The 21,490-nt window shown below is 43.4% G+C and overlaps 2 protein-coding genes across 2 annotated transcripts; both read right to left on the reverse strand.

Annotated features, from left to right (window-relative positions):
• Positions 1 to 12,215: 12,215 nt before the first annotated feature.
• On the reverse strand, positions 12,216 to 13,142 carry LOC148686289 (mas-related G protein-coupled receptor member A8-like). The gene has a single exon (XM_088667448.1). The coding sequence runs from the start codon at positions 13,127 to 13,129 to the stop codon at positions 12,221 to 12,223; it is 909 nt and encodes a 302-aa protein (XP_088523574.1). The 5' UTR covers positions 13,130 to 13,142; the 3' UTR covers positions 12,216 to 12,220.
• Positions 13,143 to 19,868: 6,726 nt separating this feature from the next.
• LOC118082739 (proto-oncogene Mas-like) lies at positions 19,869 to 20,950 on the reverse strand. Its single transcript, XM_035110570.2, has one exon. It carries the CDS (start codon positions 20,939 to 20,941, stop codon positions 19,970 to 19,972), a length of 972 nt encoding a protein of 323 aa, XP_034966461.2. The 5' UTR covers positions 20,942 to 20,950; the 3' UTR covers positions 19,869 to 19,969.
• Positions 20,951 to 21,490: the final 540 nt, after the last annotated feature.

The raw sequence follows: 21,490 nt of genomic DNA on the forward strand, positions 1-21,490 counted from the left end.
CAAAACCAGGGACTCAGCTACATTAGTAAAGAAACAACAATTTGAATGTGCTATAAACATGCAACACCAGAAGGTGCGAGAGAGCAAGAAATTTTTATACGTGTTTTTCCATAGGTTTTTTGTTTTTTTGTTTTTTTTGTTATAAGGGTCTAATTTCTGACTTATTTATAGCATTTTTCCCCTCTGTGTAGATCAGGGGTCAGCAAACTTTTTCAGCAGGGGGCCGGTCCACTGTCCCTCAGACCTTGTGGGGGGCCGGACTATATTTTGAAAAAAAATATGAACGAATTCCTATGCCCCACAAATAACCCAGAGATGCATTTTAAATAAAAGGACACATTCTACTCATGTAAAAACATGCTGATTCCTGGACTGTCCGCGGGCTGGATTTAGAAGGCGATTGGGCCGCATCCGGCCCCCGGGCCTTAGTTTGGGGGGACCCCTGGTGTAGATCCACCCGAGGTTGACAAACTGAAACTTAACATTGTAACTAACATTGTATTATTTCAGCAAGAGGGTTTTCAGATTCATGCAGCATTTTAAAACACCTCACACATTATTGTATCTGCTCTGATGCATTTGTTAAGGAAAATGTAAGCTGAGTAGTTAATGCACATAACAATCAGGCATCATGGAAAATGTACACATAATTTGCCCATGAAGAAAGAATTGTGCCCATTTCCTAGTCGATACACATAATCTCTGATAGGCCTTGGAAAAATCTGCCTATCACAATAGTTATATGCCTGACTTCCTTTTTGTCAAGCTCTGAATGTTATGCAGGGTCTTTCCACTAGACAACTGCAACATATGTCTCATTATATCCTTGGAACTCAAACTTCCATTTGTGGATCTTAGCAACACATACTGGTGTAGCTAATTCATCAGGGCAAACGGAACAGTTTCTGAGTCAAGCTCAGGCAAGAAAGCCAATTAAAATGGATCCATGTAATAGGTGTTTTCCTCCAGAGGCTGGAACTGCGCAGTGACAAGGTGGTGGTTGCGGCCAGTCTCAGAGTCCGGGAAGAATTTCTTTAGTAGTGGTCTCAGAACCATTTATTTTAAGATTGTTGGAGCCACAGTCCCCTGTTAGATGTAAGAAGTGAAGAGAGGCAGGAATTGAGCACCCCTGTGGTAGGGTGGGTCCATTCGGACACCTTGTTCACAGCTCAGGCTGGAACAGCTGAAACTGTATACACAACAGGACTTGACAGCACACTCGATACCTCTGTGAAGCAGTCTGCACAAGTTTTGTTATACAGACCGATGCTAAACATTTTGAGAATGTACAGAGTACACTTGAAGATAAGCTCTGCCTGTGTTTTGTCAAATTCACATTGAGACTTCCCTCCCTTGCAAACCAACCATTTCATCGCCCTCGGCTCCCTAGAAAACTAGACGACAGATTGTGCCCCACCAAGAATGAAAAGACACTTGGAAGCAATCATATGGACACCCCTTTTATAAATAATCTCCCCTTTTAACAGAGAGTCCAGGGCACCTTCCTAGCCTGGTGCCCTCCAGATGTTTTGGACTACAACTGCCATCTCTGACTATAGCCCATGCTGGCTGGTGCTGATGGAAGTTGTAGTGCAAAATATTGGGAGGGCACCATGTGGAAGGCTGAAACATAGTATTTTAATGCATCTTTTTATATTATTTTAATACTATTTTTTTTATATAGTTACATTTTAATGATTGCCTTTTCCAGTCGGGATTCAGGCCTCATCATGGGACTGAAACTGCCTTGGTTGCACTGGTTGATGATCTCCAGCGGGCTAGGGACAAAATGTCTACCAGCTCCATCTGGTACGCAGGCTGAGACCCTATCTGCCCGCGGACTGTCTCCCCAGAGTGGTGCATGCTCTAGTTATCTCCCGCTTGGACTACTGCAATGCACTCTATGTGGGGCTACCTTTGAAGGTGACCCGGAAACTCCCAACTAATCCAGAATGCGGCAGCTAGACTGGTGACTGGGAGCAGCCACTGAGACCATGTAACACTGGTCCTGAAAGATCTACATTTGGCTCCCAGTACGTTTCCGAGCACAATTCCAAGTGTTGGTGCTGAGCTTTAAAGCCCTAAACGGCCTCAGCCCAGTATACCTGAAGGAGCATCTCCACCCCCATCGTTCAGCCCGGACACTGAGGTCCAGCGCTGAGGGCCTTCTGGTGGTTCCCTCACTGCGAGAAGCAAAGCCACAGGGAACCAGGCAGAGGGCCTTCTCGGTAGTGGTGCCCGCCTTGTGGAACGCCCTCCCATCAGATGTCAAAGAGATAACTACCTGACATTTAGAAAACATCTGAAGGCAGCCCTGTTTAGGGAAGTTTATAATGTTTGACAATTTAATGTATAGTGTTCCCTCGACTTATGAATTACTCGACACCCGTAGGTTTCGACTTACGAACGGGAGAAATGGCCACACACTTATGAATTTTCCTACATCCGAATGGAAACAGTTGGTGGCTTTAAATGCAGTATTTTTTACTTATGAATTTTTACATGCGGTTTTTTCGACTTACAAATTTTTACATGCGGTTTTTTCGACTTACAAATTTTTCCGAATATTTTTTTTCCTATGAGTAACCGCGTTTCGACTTCCGAACTTTTCGACCTACAAATATGCATTCGAAACGGATTAAGTTCGTAAGTCGAGGGACCATTGTATTTTAATATTTGTTGGAAGCCGCCCAGAGTGGCTGGGGAAACCCAGCCGGATGGGCGGGGTACAAATAATAAATTATTATTATTATTAGTTTGTTCTGTTTTACCTGTGTATGCCGCCTTGAGTCCTGGACTGAGAAAAAAGTGGGACATAAATAAATATTATAATGGTGATGGTGATGATAATGATGATAAAACAGGTGATTGAGGCATATTATTTGTGCTGGCTGCTTGTTCATAGGAAGAACAGATCTAGTCAGAATTATCAGACAGGCAAGTTCCAGAATTCCTGCTAAATGAAGAGCTAATGAAACTAATGAAAATCTAAAAAATCAAACTGAAGTGAATGACTGCAAGAAATAAAAATAAATACTAGCATGATTCCAAGGTTCTTTTCAACTTTCTTTGGTTACATTTCTGCTCACTGTAGGAGTTGTGAAAGCGTGACCCACCTCACTATGATGATGTGTGCTTTATGTAACAAAGAGAATATGAGAATCCCATGACCTCATAGCAACTGTTAGCCATAGTCTGGTGATGTGCACTGTGGCATCATTCTGGATCCATTTCAACCTTGCATCTGTTTTGGTTTTGACACAGAACCTGACTTGATTTTCCAGGTAGATGACTGGTAAAAGACTAGTAGGTAATAACAGCACAGATGTCTCAAAGTAGATGTGATACAACATTCCATACTTATTAATAAATAAGTATCAGCATTCTGCAATAGCTGAAGTTTTTGAACCATCTTGGGGGGCAGCCTCATGTAGAATGTATTACACGCTTTACAATCTGAAAGTCATGAAGGCTGCAGCCCTAAACATATTTACAGGGGAGCAAACCCAGTTGAGCAGAACGAGACTTTCTTCTATATAAATATGACCAGGATTATATTGCAAATATGGATGGATAGGTTTCTTTATTCCAGTAGTAGGTACAGTCAGTGTATCAGCCAAGGCTGATAAAGGTACCTCTGTTCCATAGCTATTACTTGGTGTTGCAGAACCCATGTTGTGATAGTGATCACTTTCCCCTATCTTCCATCCCAGACACCATGTGCAGGACTGAGACTGCCTTAGTGTGCTGCTTATTACTTAAATACAGTAGTTCAAGGTCTAGGGCAGTGGCTCCCAACCTTTTTTTGGCCATGACCCACCTAAGCACCTCTAATATCCTGATCCCCCCCCCAATGACATATAATTCTTCTTATTCAAAAAGTGAACTATTCACGTGGAGGAAGCTTAAAAGGCCATTAACTGTTAATAACTCATTCTTGAATTGCCCCCCTGTGGGACGGGCGTGTGCCCCACATTGGGAACCATGGGCCTAGGGACTTCACCATTTTATAAAGAGGCGCACCCACCAAACAGCATGAATTTCCATGGGAAAGTGGCCATATCTTTTCTCAGCTCGCTCTGTTAACACATTTCTTTCCATTTGCTGATTTCTCTGTGTCTGCATTCACTGCAATTCCTGCCGCTCTCTGTTTCTCAACTGTAATGTTTCTACCACCCTAAATCAGTCATCTTTAGCTTTAAAGCCATGGCATTCTAAAAAAAAATTCCTGCTCACTTGCATCCTTGCTGATTGACCTCAGTGACAAGTGGCTCAGCCTTTAGTCCTCCACTTTGAAGCTTTGGCTAGGGGTCGTCATCTGCTTTTAATCCTCAAGAGGTTAGCTTGCTCATTTCAAGACAATCTTTGCTATTTCCAGCAATGAACCAAGTTAATTTTGTTACAGTGCAGTCGTACCTCGGCTCCTGAACGCCTTGGGAGTCAAAACGTTCGGGGACAAATAGAAGAAGACGCCTTCACCCCAGTATGGCTCCCCTTTATCACATACACAGCCCAACAATACAACGGCAAAAATCCACCAACAACATACAAATCAATATGGCTAACCTGATCCAAAGCACCCACCCACCCCACTCACACATGAAAACAAAGCTCACCACAGCCAATCACAAAAAAACAACCACACCCTAGGTCAACCCCAACCGCTCTCACCACCAAAGGAACACAAGCAAATAGCAGAGAACCTGCACAAGCGATGCTGACACAAAACCCCACACATATATTAAGTAAAATAGAAACATCACCCCCACCCCACCCCCACTCACCTCTTCCCCCCCCACGTCTTTCCCCCTTTTCTTCCTAATGTAACTCTCAAATGAAACTGATCTGTAAAAATGTTTCTTAGAAAAGAAAAGAAAAGAGAGACACTGCTCATACTTTTGTAAACCAAGAAATTTTAAAATAAAAATAACATTTTAAAAAACCAAAAAACATTTTGCCTCCTGAGCGATCGAAAACCGGAAGTGAGTGTTCGTTTTTGAACGTTCAGCAGGGCTTCTGCAGCTTCCGATTGGCTGCAGGAGTTGTCTGCAGCCAATCAGAAGCTGCACTTTGGAAGTAGAATGTTTTGGAAGTTGAACGGACTTCTGGAACAGATTCTGTTCGACTTCCGAGGTACGACTGTACAGTGTCCCTTCTCATCACATTTTACAAGTGTCTCTTGCAAGAAAACTGCTGCAGTGTATCCTCACCTCCTAGCAAGACTACTCCTGATCAGACAGAGGAGCCGATACCAATTAGTGTGCCAAAATAAATTAAGAATGGCCTTCACCAATCAGGTGCCCTCCATATGTTTTGGATTACAACTCCCATCGGCTCCAGCCAGTCTGCGAATGCTGGTGCAGGCAGGTGAGGTCTCTGCAGACTGGAGGTTGGCAAGTGTCCCTGTCTTCATCTTCAGGACAGAAAAAAGAACCTACTGGTGTCAGTGAAGTTAACTCTTTATTCAAAGAAACCAAAACAGTGTAGCCTTTTCACATGGTGGAGAAGCTGAAACCCCTGGAGCCACAAAATGGCTTCTGTATCCGAATACATGTGATGTATGGGTGTGGCCTGAGGCATGTATGACACTCAAGTGTAAATTGAAAGTGAGCTCTTCGACAGGTGCCCTGATTGAATTCCCAACAGATGTGCCTGAAAGAATCCCGCTTCTGTTGGAATATTGTGGGTTTTGTTCCCTCATGCTTCTTATCTATGTTTGGACCCGCAACCTGCAGCCGTGTGTTTGAATTCATAACGCCCCATCTGGCATGAGAGTTGTTTCAAGCCGTATTAACGGAATTTCACATCTTACACCAAGGTAGCCGCCTCCTCAACCTTGGCCGAAACCCACTCTATCCAATTAGAGAAGGTACGCTCAATTTGAGGACCTTCAGCTATTTTTATTGCTGTTAGTTTTACATATCTCACCCTTATCCTGCTGGTCCTCTGGTGGAAGCAAAGTGAAGAGGTCAACGAAATCGTCCCCCTGTTTCTCCGTAACTGATCCAAACTGCTTCCTGTGTGACTTTGTTCACTTCCTCCATCTCCAGTCTTGTAAACCTGGGACGTCCTTGGCTTCTACACGGTAGCTCTCCAAAGAGCTTTCACTGTCATATGAGGTGGAACTAGATATGCCTATCGCTTTGTCAGCATCTGAGTCCTGACGTTTCTTGCAGTTTTTAGATGGCTTCCTCTTACGGAGCTTCTTGGCTGAGCGCTTCTGCTCTTCAGGTTGTGGTTTTCTCTCATCAGAGCTACTTGAATCAGACAAGTGTTCTTTGAAGTGCTTCCCTAAACCAGACCTAGCCTTCTGGCTGCGTTGAGGTGTGGAGCTGGAATTTGGTTTTGAAGTTGCTGCATGATTTGTTCGAAAGCTTGGACCGACCTAGCAGCCAAGTCTTGGTTATTGCCAGCAGCTGATGCAGAGCTGACACTCTTGTTTTTGGCTGCACCCTGCATATCCCATTATGTGACATGGGAGCAGTTAGCTAAAACTCACTAAATCGCTTTATGTACACTATGAGTCCCCTTCATGGATCACTGCCTTGTCGTGGCGAAGGGGCTTAAATAACTTAGAGAAGTTATGTTTTGACCAAACGTGATCCACCTGGAGAAGGAATTGGCAAGCCACTCCAGTATCCCTGCCAAGAAAACTCTATGGACAAAGACAACAGGCATATAAAAGTTATGACGCTGGAAGATGAGCCCCTCAGGTCGGAAGGCATCCAACATGCTACTGAGGAAGAGCGGAGGACAAGTACAAGTAGATTCAGAGCTGATGAAGCGGCTGGGCCAAAGCCGAAAGGTCGCTCAGTTGCGGATATGCCTGGAAGCGAAAGGAAAGTCCGATGCTGTAAAGAAAAATATTGCATAGGAACCTGGAATGTAAGAACCATGAATAATGGTAAGCTGGATGTGGTGAAAAATGAGATGGCAAGAATAAATATTGACATCCTGGGCATCAGTGAACTAATATGGAAGGGAATGGGTGAATTCAGTTCGGGTGACTATCATATCTACTACTGTGGGCAAGAATCCCGTAGTAGAAATGGAGTGGCCCTCATAGTCAACAAAAGAGTGGCAAAAGCTGTAATGGGATGCAATCTCAAAAATGACAGAATGATCTCGATACGAATCCAAGGCAGACCTTTTAACATCACAGTAATCCAAGTTTATGCACCAACTACCGGTGCTGAAGAAAGTGAAATTGACCAATTCTATGAAGACCTACAACACCTTCTGGAAATGACACCAAAGAAGGATGTTCTTCTCATTACAGGGGATTGGAATGCCAAAGTAGGGAATCAAGAGATAAAAGGAACAACTGGCAAGTTTGGCCTTGGAGTTCAAAATGAAGCAGGGCAAAGGCTAATAGAGTTCTGTCAAGAGAACAAGCTGGTCATCACAAACACTCTTTTCCAACAACACAAGAGACGACTCTACACATGGATATCACCAAATGGACAGCATCGAAATCAGATTGATTATATTCTCTGCAGCCAAAGATGGAGAAGCTCTATACGGTCAGCAAAAACAAGACCTGGAGCTGACTGTAACTCAGATCATCAGCTTCTTATAGCAAAATTCCAGCTTAAACTGAAGAAAGTAGGAAAAACCACTGGGCCAGTAAGATACAATCTAAATCAAATCCCTTATGAATACACAGTGGAAGTGAGGAACAGGTTTAAGGAATTAGAATTGGTGGACAGAATGCCTGAAGAACTATGGATGGAGGCTCGTAACATTATACAGGAGGCAGCAACGAAAACCATCCCAAGGAAAAGGAAATGCAAGAAAGCAAAATGGCTGTCCAACGAGGTCTTACAAATAGCGGAGGAGAGGAGGCAAGCAAAATGCAAGGGAGATAGGGAAAGATACAGGAAACTGAATGCAGATTTCCAAAAAATAGCAAGGAGAGACAAGAGGGTCTTCTTAAATGAGCAATGCAAAGAAATAGAGGAAAACAATAGAATGGGGAAAACCAGAGATCTGTTCAAGAAAATTGGAGATATGAAAGGAACATTTCGTACAAAGATTACCATAATAAAGGACAAAAGTGGTAAGGACCTAACAGAGGCAGAAGACATCAAGAAGAGGTGGCAAGAATACACAGAGGAACTATACCAGAAAGATATGGAGGTCTCGTACACCTCAGGTAGTGTGGTTGCTGACCTTGAGCCAGACATCTTGGAGAGTGAAGTCAAATGGGCCTTAGAAAGCATTGCTAATAACAAGGCCAGTGGAAGTGATGATATTCCAGCTGAACTATTTAAAATTTTAAAAGATGATGCTGTTAAGGTGCTACCCCCAATATGCCAGCAAGTTTGGAAAACTCAGCAATGGCCAGAGGATTGGAGAAGATCAGTCTACATCCCAATTCCAAAGAAGGGCAGTGCCAAAGAATGCTCCAACTACCGCACAATTGCGCTCATTTCACATGCTAGCAAGGTTATGCTTAAAATTCTACAAGGCAGGCTTAGGCAGTATGTGGACCGAGAACTCCCAGAAGTGCAAGCTGGATTTCGAAGGGGCAGAGGAACCAGAGACCAAATAGCAAACATGCGCTGGATTATGGAGAAAGCTAGAGAGTTCCAGAAAAAAGTCTACTTCTGCTTCATTGACTATGCCAAAGCCTTTGACTGTGTCGACCACAGCAAACTATGGCAAGTTCTTAAAGAAATGGGAGTGCCTGATCACCTCATCTGTCTCCTGAGAAATCTCTATGTGGGACAAGAAGCTACAGTTAGAACTGGATATGGAACAACTGATTGGTTCAAAATTGGGAAAGGAGTACGACAAGGTTGTATATTGTCTCCCTGCTTATTTAACTTATATGCAGAATTCATCATGTGAAAGGCTGGACTAGATGAATCCCAAGCCGGAATTAAGATTGCCGGAAGAAATATCAACAACCTCAGATATGCAAATGACACAACCTTGATGGCAGAAAGTGAGGAGGAATTAAAGAACCTTTTAATGAGGGTGAAAGAGGAGAGCGCAAAATATGGCCTGAAGCTCAACATCAAAAAAACCAAGATCATGGCCACTGGCCCCATCACCTCCTGGCAAATAGAAGGGGAAGAAATGGAGGCAGTGAGAGATTTTACTTTCTTGGGCTCCTTGATCACTGCAGATGGTGACAGCAGTCACGAAATTAAAAGACGCCTGCTTCTGGGGAGAAAAGCAATGACAAACCTAGACAGCATCTTAAAAAGCAGAGATATCACCTTGCCTACAAAGGTCCGTATAGTTAAAGCTATGGTTTTCCCAGTAGTGATGTATGGAAGTGAGAGCTGGACCATCAAGAAGGCTGATCGCCGAAGAATTGATGCTTTTGAGTTGTGGTGCTGGAGGAGACTCTTGAGAGTCCCATGGACTGCAAGAAGATCAAACCTATCCATTCTTAAGGAAATCAGCCCTGGGTGCTCACTGGAAGGACAGATTGTGAAGCTGAGGCTCCAATACTTTGGCCATCTCATGAGAAGAGAAGAATCCTTGGAAAAGACCTTGATGTTGGGAAAGATGGAGGGCACTAGGAGAAGGGGATGACAGAGGACGAGATGGTTGGACAGTGTTCTCGAAGCTACGAACATGAGTTTGACCAAACTGCGGGAGGCAGTGGAAGACAGGAGTGCCTGGCGTGCTATGGTCCATGGGGTCACGAAGAGTCGGACACGACTAAACGACTAAACAACAACAACACTATGAGTTGACTAGAATATAGTTAGTTACCTGTTAAGTCCCACTTGGACATTAATTCCGCTCTAAGTTAATGAAATAATCAGTCCGAAACTCAAACCGACTTGTAATCCATTTTAATTAAGGAGTATGAGAGAAACTAGTTGAAGAGGAAACTAAATTTAAAAATTAACAATTAACAATTTGGGGATAAATGAGGGAAGTGATAGATCTAGCTGCACAAAGGATCAACTGTTGAATTCATTTGAACACAAGCAACTGAGCAAGCAGGGGAGGGGAAAACAACTAGCAATCAAATTTCCAATTCATTCAAGGGAGAGAACCAAGTACTGCAGCAAAACAAACAAAAATTCATTGGGGGAAACCGGATGACCACAAAAATCATTTGCATCAAACACCAATCAACAGCCGCAATTCTTGTACTCCACCCAGTCCCAATACCTGTTGAAGCTAGAGGAAATTGCAGTAGCCCGATGAATCAATTATAACTCTTCAGAACTTTTTGTCATTGCAAACGTGTTGCTAAAACACTGCGCTGCTCAAAATTTGATGGCAACAAACTAAATTTGCTTAGAATGATTAAACACCCCACAGCAACTGAGCAAGAATCCAACAAGCACCATTCCCTAGATCTGTATTCACCAATGCAAACTCTTATCCTGATATCAGAACAGCCATGGCAAGCCTACGAGGTGAACACCTTTGATTGCCCCCCATAAATATTTTTATCTTAGTTATGGTAGCCTGCGTTATGCTGTGAACAAACCAATCACCCTGCTATCCAGTCTCTGCCGAAACAGAAAAAGGTGGTGGTAGGGTTATAAACCAAGGCTGCCGGAGGGCTACTTGCTCAACACAGAAAAAATGATAAGCTCAGGAAAAAAAGGGGTGTTATAAACCCAGGCTCCTAGATGGCTACTTGAGCAATGCTGAAAAAAAACTAACCAAGCTCGTTCCAGGAAAATGCATCACATGACCGGTCAGTTCATTTGAAGCACAATAGTGCTTGTATTAGAGCTCCTCACCAAATCACATGGCGATGGATGGCACACGTGGACCAACACAAAATAGTGCCCACTGGGATTCCCTCACGAGCCAACACAAATCCACATGCAAACCTCAACTGGCGACTGGAAGGCACTCTGAAATCTGGGTGTGAATTTGAATTTGTGGTAAGCTAGCTTGGAGCTGCTGGTTGCTGCCACTTGCTCGCCCCACTCCTCAGATGTTTCTCGCTGATCTTCAGCCTCTTCTGGCATTCTGTTGTCTTTGGCCTCTTACACTGGCCCACACAGCTCCATTTGCAGCAAGATCTGACAAGGAACTATGTGCAAAGGAAGAGGCGGGCCTCATGTGAGGAGCAGACCCAAGTGAAGCTTGCTGTTCAGTTGGGTCCCGTCCCCCACTGCATGAGCACCTGTCCCTAAACCGGCTCACCATTCGCCAATTGGGCGGCAGGCTTGGATTCAAACTTCTTGCTGGTGAGTAGGCCCTTTTGGCCTCCCACCTGCCAGGAGCCCTCCACTACATCAAGTCTGAATCAACCCCATGTCAGATCTAAAGAAGGAGGCGGATGGCCCACAACACTGCTGCATCTATTATGAGGTATGTGGACGTACTGAATGACCGCATTGAGAAAGGTCACACTCAGTTTTTGGTGGCTCAGCCACTTCTGCCCCCACTAATCTGTTGTCATGGACAGGCCAGATGCAGAGGAGCAGTGGGAGGCACCAATTGGGGAACCCAAAGGGAAGAACACTCTGATCCAAGGGATTTGTTGTGGGATGAGGAAGAGTGGTCAGAGGTAGAAGACTGGGAGGAGGAGGAGGTGTCAGAAAATGAAGAGATAACATGGTTTAGTGAGCAGGAAGGGTCTTACGTCAGAGAGCAATCCAGAATCAGAGGCGGAAGTGAAGGCTGGAGAGGAAGGGAGGGCAAGAGGCAGATTACTGAAGAAGCCAGGGGGTCTCCCCCTCCTTCCGTGACCAGCTTGCCTCCTCCTGAGTCACCAAGAACCAGAAGAGATATGAAGAGGGTGGAACAAAGACAAACAAGGCATTGGAGTCTCAGATTGCATGGGAAGGACCTGGGGAAGGTGGAGACTTTTAGGACATGCAACTGCCTCGTTGGGGCAGAATTATTGGGAAGAGTTGCTATAGTCCCAAGGCTTGGCCTCCGGAGCTTTTTTGTTTCTTGGAAGAGAGTTAACCATCTGAGTTGTTGCTGTCCTGCTCCTGGCACCTGCCCTGACACCTGTCACCTCTGCTGTCTAGTTTTGACTATAGTCCTCTACTTTCAGCCCACCTGCTGCCTCCGGCTAGGTAGCCACACAAAGGAGAGAGAGACCCTAGTGCCACACCTACGGTAGGTGGGTGTATTAGAATCAATGTAAAGAACAACCTTAAAGTATTTGAAATAAAATTATTCTGAAACTTGGAAGGAACGTCGTTTTTTTCTCCATAAAACATATACATGTTATTTTATTTTTAAAATTTTTTTACTTCTGAAGCCAAGGATATTGTCATGCCTGCTCCTGGTCCGCTGGTGTTGACTCTGATGTGTCTTCAGTCTCCTTTAAAGCCCTCTCAAGAAACATACAGAAGGGTTCAAAGGCTTTCTGCCTCTTCCAGCTTCCAACAATGAGGAATACAAAAGGAATGCTGCTGCTGGCGCAAGAATCCAGTAACAGACTAATGCTAGTGAACATAATATAATCAATTGAACTTATCCAAAGTATAATAATATTAACAAATCTAACTGGGGCAGTAAGCAAAAGAAAAAGAATTGCTATGGCCACAATGGTGATGTCAAGTCTTGCTCGAGGCTTTTGCATTCTGATCCAAATGGCAAAAGTGAGACAGAAAATGCCAGAGGAAAAAATAATGACCTCAGTGATGCGTGCCAGCAGGGTTGCAGTTCTACAGGTGTTATAAGCCCAAATAGTGTTTGCTCCAGAGCAGGAAAAATATTCCACCATTGCCTCTAGGCCAGAAACGAACCACAAAATCACACACATTATTACCGTGAAATGCTCGCTCCGGTGAAGTTGCCACCAGACTGGGAAATAGACGATGAGGAATCTGTCAGCAGTGAGAAGTGTTATGACGTATAAATTTGTGTCATATGCAAATATATGAAGTATGTCCATTAGATGTTGAACCACTAAAGAGGCTTCCTTTCCTGCAAGAAAAACAGCCGTTTCAAGGTTGCACAAGATTATAATAAGGTTTGCAAAGGTCACACTCAAAAAATATGGGCCTAACTTTGTTTTGTTGATTTTGCAGCAGTAAAGGCACAAGACAATTGCATTAGCTATTAATCCAACGAGGCAGATGAGAACAGATATTGCAGCCAGCACGTAGTTGAAGTCTGAAATTTCATTGGGTGCATCAGTATCGTTGGAAGACAAGGTGCTTGTCTTTGCCATCATGGCATGTTTTCCATTTTCCTTCTCAACCTGTGGAAATCAAATGCAACTTGTAATTATTAAGGCGCTGATCAGGGCCGGCTGGGTGGCGTGGGGCGCCGCGCGGAAGCCCACCAGCCGTGGCAAGAAACGGCGGGGGCGCCGGAGCAATCTCCGCACTACGGTGCCAGGGTGCCCGACATGCTTGAGACGGCCCTGGCGCTGATATTTATGTAACAGAGGTAGGAAATTTTCAAAAGGATCACCTGTCTGATAATATTCTAGTTGCCTATGTTTCAGCTGAGAACGGCCCAGTTCAAATTTGTGACCTCGCTTGTCTGGCTGCTTTGTACTGGATTGTAAAAGAGGGATATAAGCCTCCATTTGGGGGTACAGTAGTACCTCAGTTTAAGAACAGCCCTGTTTACGAACTATTCAGTTTACGAACTCTTCAAAACTTTACCTCGGTTTAGAAACGGAAGCCGAACAGTGGAAGGGCACCAGCGACAGGAGGCCTCATTAGGGAAAGTGCGCCTCGGTTTAAGAACCGTTTCAATTTAAGAACGGACTTCCAGAACTGATTAAGTTCATAAACCGAGGTACCACTGTAATGACAATGTCTGGCCATGACAAAATCTGGTGTGGACTTCTACCCACTCTTTCTATAGAAAGGTCTAGCACATATCACCCACACGGATATTTCCTAGAACAGGGAGGGAGAGCATGTGGCCTTCCAGATGTTGCAGAATTTCAGCTCAAATCACCCCATGCTTGCTGGGCCTGATGGAAACTGTGGTCAAACAAAATGTGAAGGCTTAAACATTCCCCATCCCTGTCTGGGAAGATCATGTCCTTCAGGTTTGTCTTTAAAGCACTGGTAGGCCAGCCAACAGGTGCTGATAGTGAGCCACTCCTTGCCAAAGAATTGTTGAGAGCATATTAAAGGCTCATTTCCACTTGCCCACACTTGATGTCACATATGACTTCAGGCATGGAGCCGGTGGGCATTTTTCAGGGGAAATGGCCTTGTGGGCCAAATTGGGAACTGTGACAGGCATAATAAGGCCTATGCATCAGAGATCCCCTGCTGCCTGGTTTAAAGAATGCAGGAACAGCTTTTTCCCTTGTGCCATTAAATTGTTAAATTTGTAGACGTGTAGCTGAAGGGGAGGTCAATTATGGGTGGGTTTCTTTGCTTATTTGTATTGTGAGTGGAACAGTGTGTGTATGTTTACATTGCAATGTAGCCGAAACAAATTCCAAGTATGTTGGAAAATGTACTTGGCCAATAATAATAATAATAATAATAATAATAATAATAATAATAATAATATATTGTTATTATTATTATTTATTCTTATGACACATAGTAATTGCTGTTGTGTTCTATCCCCCATCCCCAAAGGTAATGAAAAAAGATTAACACAAAGTACTCAGAACCTCAGCTCATTTATGCAATGCAGCCCTATTTCATGAGTAGTCTTGATTAAGAAGGAGAAATTAGACAGAAAAAGCTTGATTTGTTTGATATTTACCTGCGTTTGATGTTACTGCAATTACTGCCTCAGATCTGGTCTTTACGAAATTTCAAGTGTAGTGTGACCCATTTAACATAGTTTTGAAGAGGATAGCCAGTTGTTCAACAAAGACTTTAGAAATTTAGAGGGGAATTTGGACTTGGTGCTTTGTTTTTCCTGAGATTCTTAATTCTTCTTTACTTCTTCCTTTGTAAATAGTATTTCCAGAATGGTTAATTCAGGCATCCCCAAACTGCGACCCTCCAGATGTTTTGGCCTACAACTCCCATGATCCCTAGCAGGACCAATGTTCAGGGAAGATGGGAATTGTAGTCCAAAACATCTGGAGGGCCGAAGTTTGGGGGTGCCTGGGTTAATTCCAAGGTGGCTAAGTATATAGAACTGGAAAGAAATTCAAAAGTTGTGTTATTTCATAGTCAGCAATCTAGATTGCTGTTTGTATCCTGACTGGATACAAAGTTGGAGGCACATTATTTGTGCAGTGATCTGCTTCACCAGGCATAGGCAAACTCAGCCCTCCAGATGTCTTGGGACTACAGCTCCCATCATCCTTAGCTAACAGGACCAGTGGTCAGGGAATTGTAGTCTCGAAACACCTAGAGGGCTGAGTTTGCCTATGCCTGTGCTTAACTATCTGGTCACTGACAAGGATACTCAGGATAAATAGGCCACATAAAATAAGAATTAAGTCTACAAGTTAATTAGGTAATGATGGCAGTAACAAAAATGTAATGGTTAAGAACCAAACTCACAAAAGCAGCTGCAAGACAGAAGAGACAATACCAATAGTTGCACTCCAATGTTCATTTCAACCTTCTTTGATCGTACTTCTGCTCTGCACAGAAAATACATTCCTACAAAGAACTGACTTACTCCACTATTGTGAAGTGTAACAAACTGAATGTTGGAATGGATACAGAATGATATCACAGATGAGCTAATGCTCACCTTGGCTAACAATTGCTGTGAGGTCATGAGATTCCAACATTCAGTTTCAGGTAGGTAGCCGTGTTGGTCTGACGTAGTCAAAACAAAAAATAAAAAAATTCCTTCCAGTAGCACCTTAGTTTGTCATAGGTATGAGCTTTCGTGTGCATGCACACTTCTTCAGATACACTGAAACAGAAGTCACCAGACCCTTATAGTCAGAGGGTGGGGAGGGGTATTACTCAGAAGGGTGGTGGGAATAGGTGATTGGCTGATAGGAGTGGTAAACCTGTTGACGACTGTTAATGACTGTTAACGACTGCAATTGGTCTTGCAGGAAAAAGCAAGGGGTGAGATGGCTGAAGAAAGCTTTATCATGTATAAGAAACATTCAGTTTGTTACACAAGTGGCATTTCAAGCCAAAGAGCTGCTTGTGTTGCTTCTAAATCAATTTATATCAGCATGATACTACTTTAAAAATGTAATTAATTTTTATTTTTTAAAAAATTAAAATGCAAAATGTTAAAAAATTAAAATGCAAAATAAATAATAAATAAATTTAAAATGCAAAAATCAAACATTTTCCAGAGTGATGACCTATATTTCCAGTGAATCCTAGTTTGTGAAGCTCTGCCTTTAATATTTATAAATAAATATAATTATAGCTGTTGTGTGCTTAATGCAAACTCTCTGAAGAAGGAACGCTGTGATCACTAAAAGTCAGCATGGGTTTCTGAAAAATAGGTCATGTCAGACTAATCTGATCTCATTTTTTGACAGAATCACAAGCCTGGTAGATGAAGGGAATGCTGTGGATATAGCCTATCTTGATTTCAGCAAGGCCTTTGACAAGGTGCCCCATATTCTTGTAAAGAAGCTGGTAAAATGCGGGGTAGACAATGCTACCATCCAGTGGATTTGTAACTGGCTGACTGGCTGAACCCAAAGGGTGCTCATCAATGGCTCCTCTTCATCCTGGAGAGAAGTGACTAGTGGGGTGCCACAGGGTTCTGTCTTGGGCCCAGTCTTAATCAACATCTTTATCAATGACTTGGATGATGGGCTTGAGGGCATCCTGAGCAAGGTTGCAGACGACACCAAATTGGGAGGGGTGGCTAATACCCCAGAGGACAGGATCACACTTCAAAATGACCTTAACAGATTAGACAACTGGGCCAAAGCAAACAAGATGAATTTTTACAGGGAGAAATGTAAAGTACTACACTTGGGCAAAAAAAAAAAATGAAAGGCACAAGTACAGGATGGAGGACACCTGGCTTGAGAGCAGTGCATGTGAAAAGGATCTAGGAGTCTTGGTAGACCACAGGCTTGACATGAGTCAACAGTGTGATGCAGCAGCTAAAAAAGCCAATGCAATTCTGGGCTGCATCAATAGGAGTATAGCATCTAGATCAAGGGAAGTATTCCGCTCTGGTCAGACCTTACCTGGAATACTGTGTCCAGTTCTGGGCACCACAGTTCAAGAAGGATACTGACGAGCTGGAACGTGTCCAGAGGAGGGCAACCAAAATGGTCAAAGGCCTGGAAACGATGCCTTATGAGGAACGGCTTAGGGAGCTGGGTATGTTTAGCCTGGAGAAGAGAAGGTTAAGGGGTGATATGATAGCCAGGTTCAAATATATAAAAGGATGTCATATAGAAGAGGGTGAAAGGTTGTTTTCTGCTGCTCCAGAGAAGCGGACATGGAGCAATGGATTCAAGCTGCAAGAAAGAAGATTCCACCTAAACATTAGGAAGAGCTGTTCGACAGTGGAATTTGCTGCCAAGGAGTGTGGTGGAGTCTCCTTCTTTGGAGGTCTTTAAGCGGAGGCTTAAAAATTCATCATGCGAAAGGCTGGACTAGATGAATCCCAAGCCGGAATTAAGATTGCCGGAAGAAATATCAACAACCTCAGATATGCAGATGACACAACCTTGATGGCAGAAAGCGAGGAAGAATTAAAGAACCTTTTAATGAGGGTGAAAGAGGAGAGCGCAAAATATGGTCTGAAGCTCAACATCAAAAAAACCAAGATCATGGCCACTGGTCCCATCACCTCCTGGCAAATAGAAGGGGAAGAAATGGAGGCAGTGAGAGATTTTACTTTCTTGGGCTCCTTGATCACTGCAGATGGTGACAGCAGTCACGAAATTAAAAGACGCCTGCTTCTTGGGAGAAAAGCAATGACAAACCTAGACAGCATCTTAAAAAGCAGAGACATCACCTTGCCGACAAAGGTCCGTATAGTTAAAGCTATGGTTTTCCCAGTAGTGATGTATGGAAGTGAGAGCTGGACCATAAAGAAGGCTGATCGCCGAAGAATTGATGCTTTTGAATTATGGTGCTGGAGGAGACTCCATGGACTGCAAGAAGAACAAACCTATCCATTCTTAAGAAAATCAGTCCTGAGTGCTCCCTGGAAGGACAGATCCTGAAGCTGAGGCTCCAATACTTTGGCCACCTCATGAGAAGAGAAGAATCCTTGGAAAAGACCCTGATGTTGGGAAAGATTGAGGGCACTAGGAGAAGGGGACGACAGAGGACAAGATGGTTGGACAGTGTTCTCGAAGCTACGAACATGAGTGCAAGTCAGGAGTGCCTGGCGTGCTATGGTCCATGGGGTCACGAAGAGTCGGACACGACTAAACGACTAAACAACAACAACAAAGCGGAGGCTTGACAGCCACCTGTCAGGAATGCTTTGATGGTGTTTCCTGCTTGGCAGGGGGTTGGACTGGATGGCCCTTGTGGTCTCTTCCAACTCTATGATTCTAAGTACAGTAATATTAATCCACAAGATATTCATCAAAGTAAGCAGATTTACTAAAGCTGGTGCAATTATTTCTTTGTACCAGTAAAGCTGTGCTGCTGCTGTGGAAAAAAATGAATTCCATGCTAGGGAAAGGAATGGAAAGGAATTATACTGATACCATAATGCAGTTATACAAATCTATAGCAGGGTTGCCATACGTCCAGAATCTCCCAGACATAGCCATGCTGGTAGTGTAGATTTTGGTGAATTTCATTAAAATAAGCTCAACAACTTTTGTGTCTGGATATTCACTTTTTGAAACATGGCAATCCTAATCTATAGTGTGACTGCATTTGCAATACTGCGTACAATTCCAGTCACTTCACCTCAAAAAGGATATTGTGGAGTTGGACACAGTTCAGGAACAGTTCAGAGAAGGGCAATGGAAATGACCAAGGGGGTGGTGTGACGCATCTGTGAGTTAAAGTTGCAGCTAGATAAGGCTATTCATGGAGGATAAGGCTATCTATGGCTACTACGGTAGCTACAATGCCTGTGTTCTACCTTCACTGTCAGAGGCATTATGGCTCTGGCTACTAGCTGGAAACTAGTAGGCGAAAATGTTGTTGTCTTCATGCCTTAACTTGAAGGCTTCCCTCAGGCACCTGGCTGGCTCCCTTGGGAAGGGGGATGAGATGGGGCGTGGGTCTGATTCAGCAGGCTCAATTTCCTCACGTTTTGAACACTCTATTAAATATCTGAAGAGTAGTATTGCTATTTCCCCAAAATGAGCCTTTTAGTGAATACACATGAACATCACACATATACAGTGGAACTTCAGTTTTCGAACATCTCCATTGACAAACGTTTTGGCTTTCGAACGCCGAAAACCCGGAAGTAACTGCTTTGGTTTTCGAACGATTTTCGGAAGCCGAACGTGCCACATGGCTTCCATTTTGAGTTTCCCTGTTGTACTGAGGATTCCGTGTTCAGCTTTTGGGTTTTGAATGTTTCGGAAGTCGAACAGTCATCCAGAACGGATTACTTTCGAAAACCAAGGTTCTACTGTACATGCAAATGTGTATATAGATACAGGAGCAGAACTGATCATAGCATGGCAATGGAAGTGTTACGGTGAGCTCCTGTACTTCAGATCTCATCCCTGCAGCAGTGATAACACCAAGAGGTCTCTTTCTTTCTTTCCTCTGGGCTTCCAGACTCCTCACTTTCATCCTCTGTTGCCACTCCTAACCTCTTTTTCGTATTGATCGCTTGCCCTTCTCAACTGTCTGTTCGTCTTGTCCACACTTTTGCTCTCCCTTGAGGACCTTTACTGAATGACCACATTGAGAAATGGTGATCACTCTCAGTCTTCGGTGGCTCAGTCACCTCTGCCCTCTAGTTTGGCCTGTAGTCCTCTACTTTCAGCCCACCTGCTCTGCCTCTGCCTAGTTGGCCATCCAAAGGAGAAAGTGGCCCTAGTGCCACACTTAGGTGGGTGTGTTAGAATCAATGTAAAGAACAACCTTAAAGTATTTGAAATAAATTTATTCTGAAACTTGGAAGGAACGTGATTTTTTTCTCAAAGCGTATACATTTTATTTTATTTTTTAAAAAGAAATTACTTCTGAGGCCAGGGATATTGTTATGCCTGCTCCTGGTCTGCTGTTGTTGGCTCTGATGTGTCTTCAGTATCCTTTAAAGCCCTCTCAAGAAACATACAGAAGGGTTCAAAGGCTTTCTGCCTCTTCCAGCTTCCAACAATGAGGAATACAAAAGGAATGCTGCTGCTGGTGCAAGAATCCAGTAACAGAGCAGTAGATGTCAACAGAAACCAGTCCATTGATTGAACCCAAAATGAAATAGTATGAAGTAATCTAACTGGGATGCTGAGAAGCAGAAGTAGAATAGCTATGATTACAATGGTGATGTCAAGTCTTGCTAGAGGATTTTGCTGTGTTCTTCGCCTTTTGATACAAATGGCCAAAGTGAAGAACAACAAGCTGGGGGAAAAAATGATGACTTCCATGATGATTTCCACTATAGTTGCAATTGTACAGGTGGTATTGTCATAATTAATGAGTTTGAATCTTGGATAGCAGGAAAAATATACCATAAGTGACTCCAGGCCAGAAACCACCCACAAAATCGCACACATTGTGACAGAGAAATTATTGAACCGGTGATGTTGCCACCAGACTGGGAAATAGACAGTGAGAAACCTTTCAGCGGTAAGAGCTGTGAAGATATATAAGGTGGTGTCATAAGCAAAAATATGAAGCATCTCCAGTAGACGTTGGAGTACTAATGGGGTTGTCATTTCTCCGATATAAAAAGCAGCCACTTCAAGGTTGCACACAATTATAATAAGATTTGAAAAGGTCACATTTAAAAAATATGGGCCTAACTTTGGCTTGTTGATCTTGCAGCAGTAAAGGCACAAGACAATTGCATTAGCTATTAATCCAACAATGCAGATGGGAACAGATGCATTCAGACTGTTTAATTTGAAATAGTATGGAGCCGGTATGTATTTGACCATTTTCTTGGGGGTACCAGCAGTGTGGGAAGACAAGGTGCTTGCTTTTGCCATCATGAGATTATTGATGTATTCCATTTTTCTTCTCAACCTATAGAAATCACATATAATTTGTAATTATTAAAGTATTGAATTTTTCAGTATTCCACTTCCCAAATTCTGGCAGAGAATTTCCAATTTTGAATTTATGCTCTCCCTTGTTTGGCTGCTTGTAATAGGTGGATATCAGAATTCATCCCCCACCCCCCATGAGGAATGGTTGCAGTGTTCAGGACTTTTTACTTTAGCAAAAATATGAGTAAGGGGTGACTTAAGTGACTCAGTTAATCTTAGAAAATTCAGAGATGAATTCATGCGAATGCTTAGTTTAAGTGGGACAAAGCACTATCCTATGGTAGAATACTCAAAGAAAGAATTTGAAAATAGCTGATGCTGTTGCTGGTACTGATTCCACCTTTCACTGTCAGAGACATGGCTCCTTCTCGCCTCCCTCTGTCCCTGACAGCCACCCCCTTCCCCAATTCGGAAAGCCATGCAAAGCCCGCTTCCTCTCTTCCATGAGCATCGCGCAGACCTCTCCCCAGCTCCGTCACCCCGCCTGCTTCTCATTGCTTCCTCCACCATTTC

This window comes from Zootoca vivipara, chromosome 3 (assembly GCF_965207765.1).
Source record: "Zootoca vivipara chromosome 3, rZooViv2.hap1.1, whole genome shotgun sequence".
In the NCBI taxonomy this organism is placed as follows: domain Eukaryota; kingdom Metazoa; phylum Chordata; class Lepidosauria; order Squamata; family Lacertidae; genus Zootoca; species Zootoca vivipara.

Coding starts and splice junctions, on each gene's coding strand:
- LOC148686289 (XM_088667448.1), bottom strand. CDS start 13,129: ATGATGGCAAAGACAAGCACCTTGTCTTCCAACGATACTGATGCACCC.
- LOC118082739 (XM_035110570.2), bottom strand. CDS start 20,941: ATGGAATACATCAATAATCTCATGATGGCAAAAGCAAGCACCTTGTCT.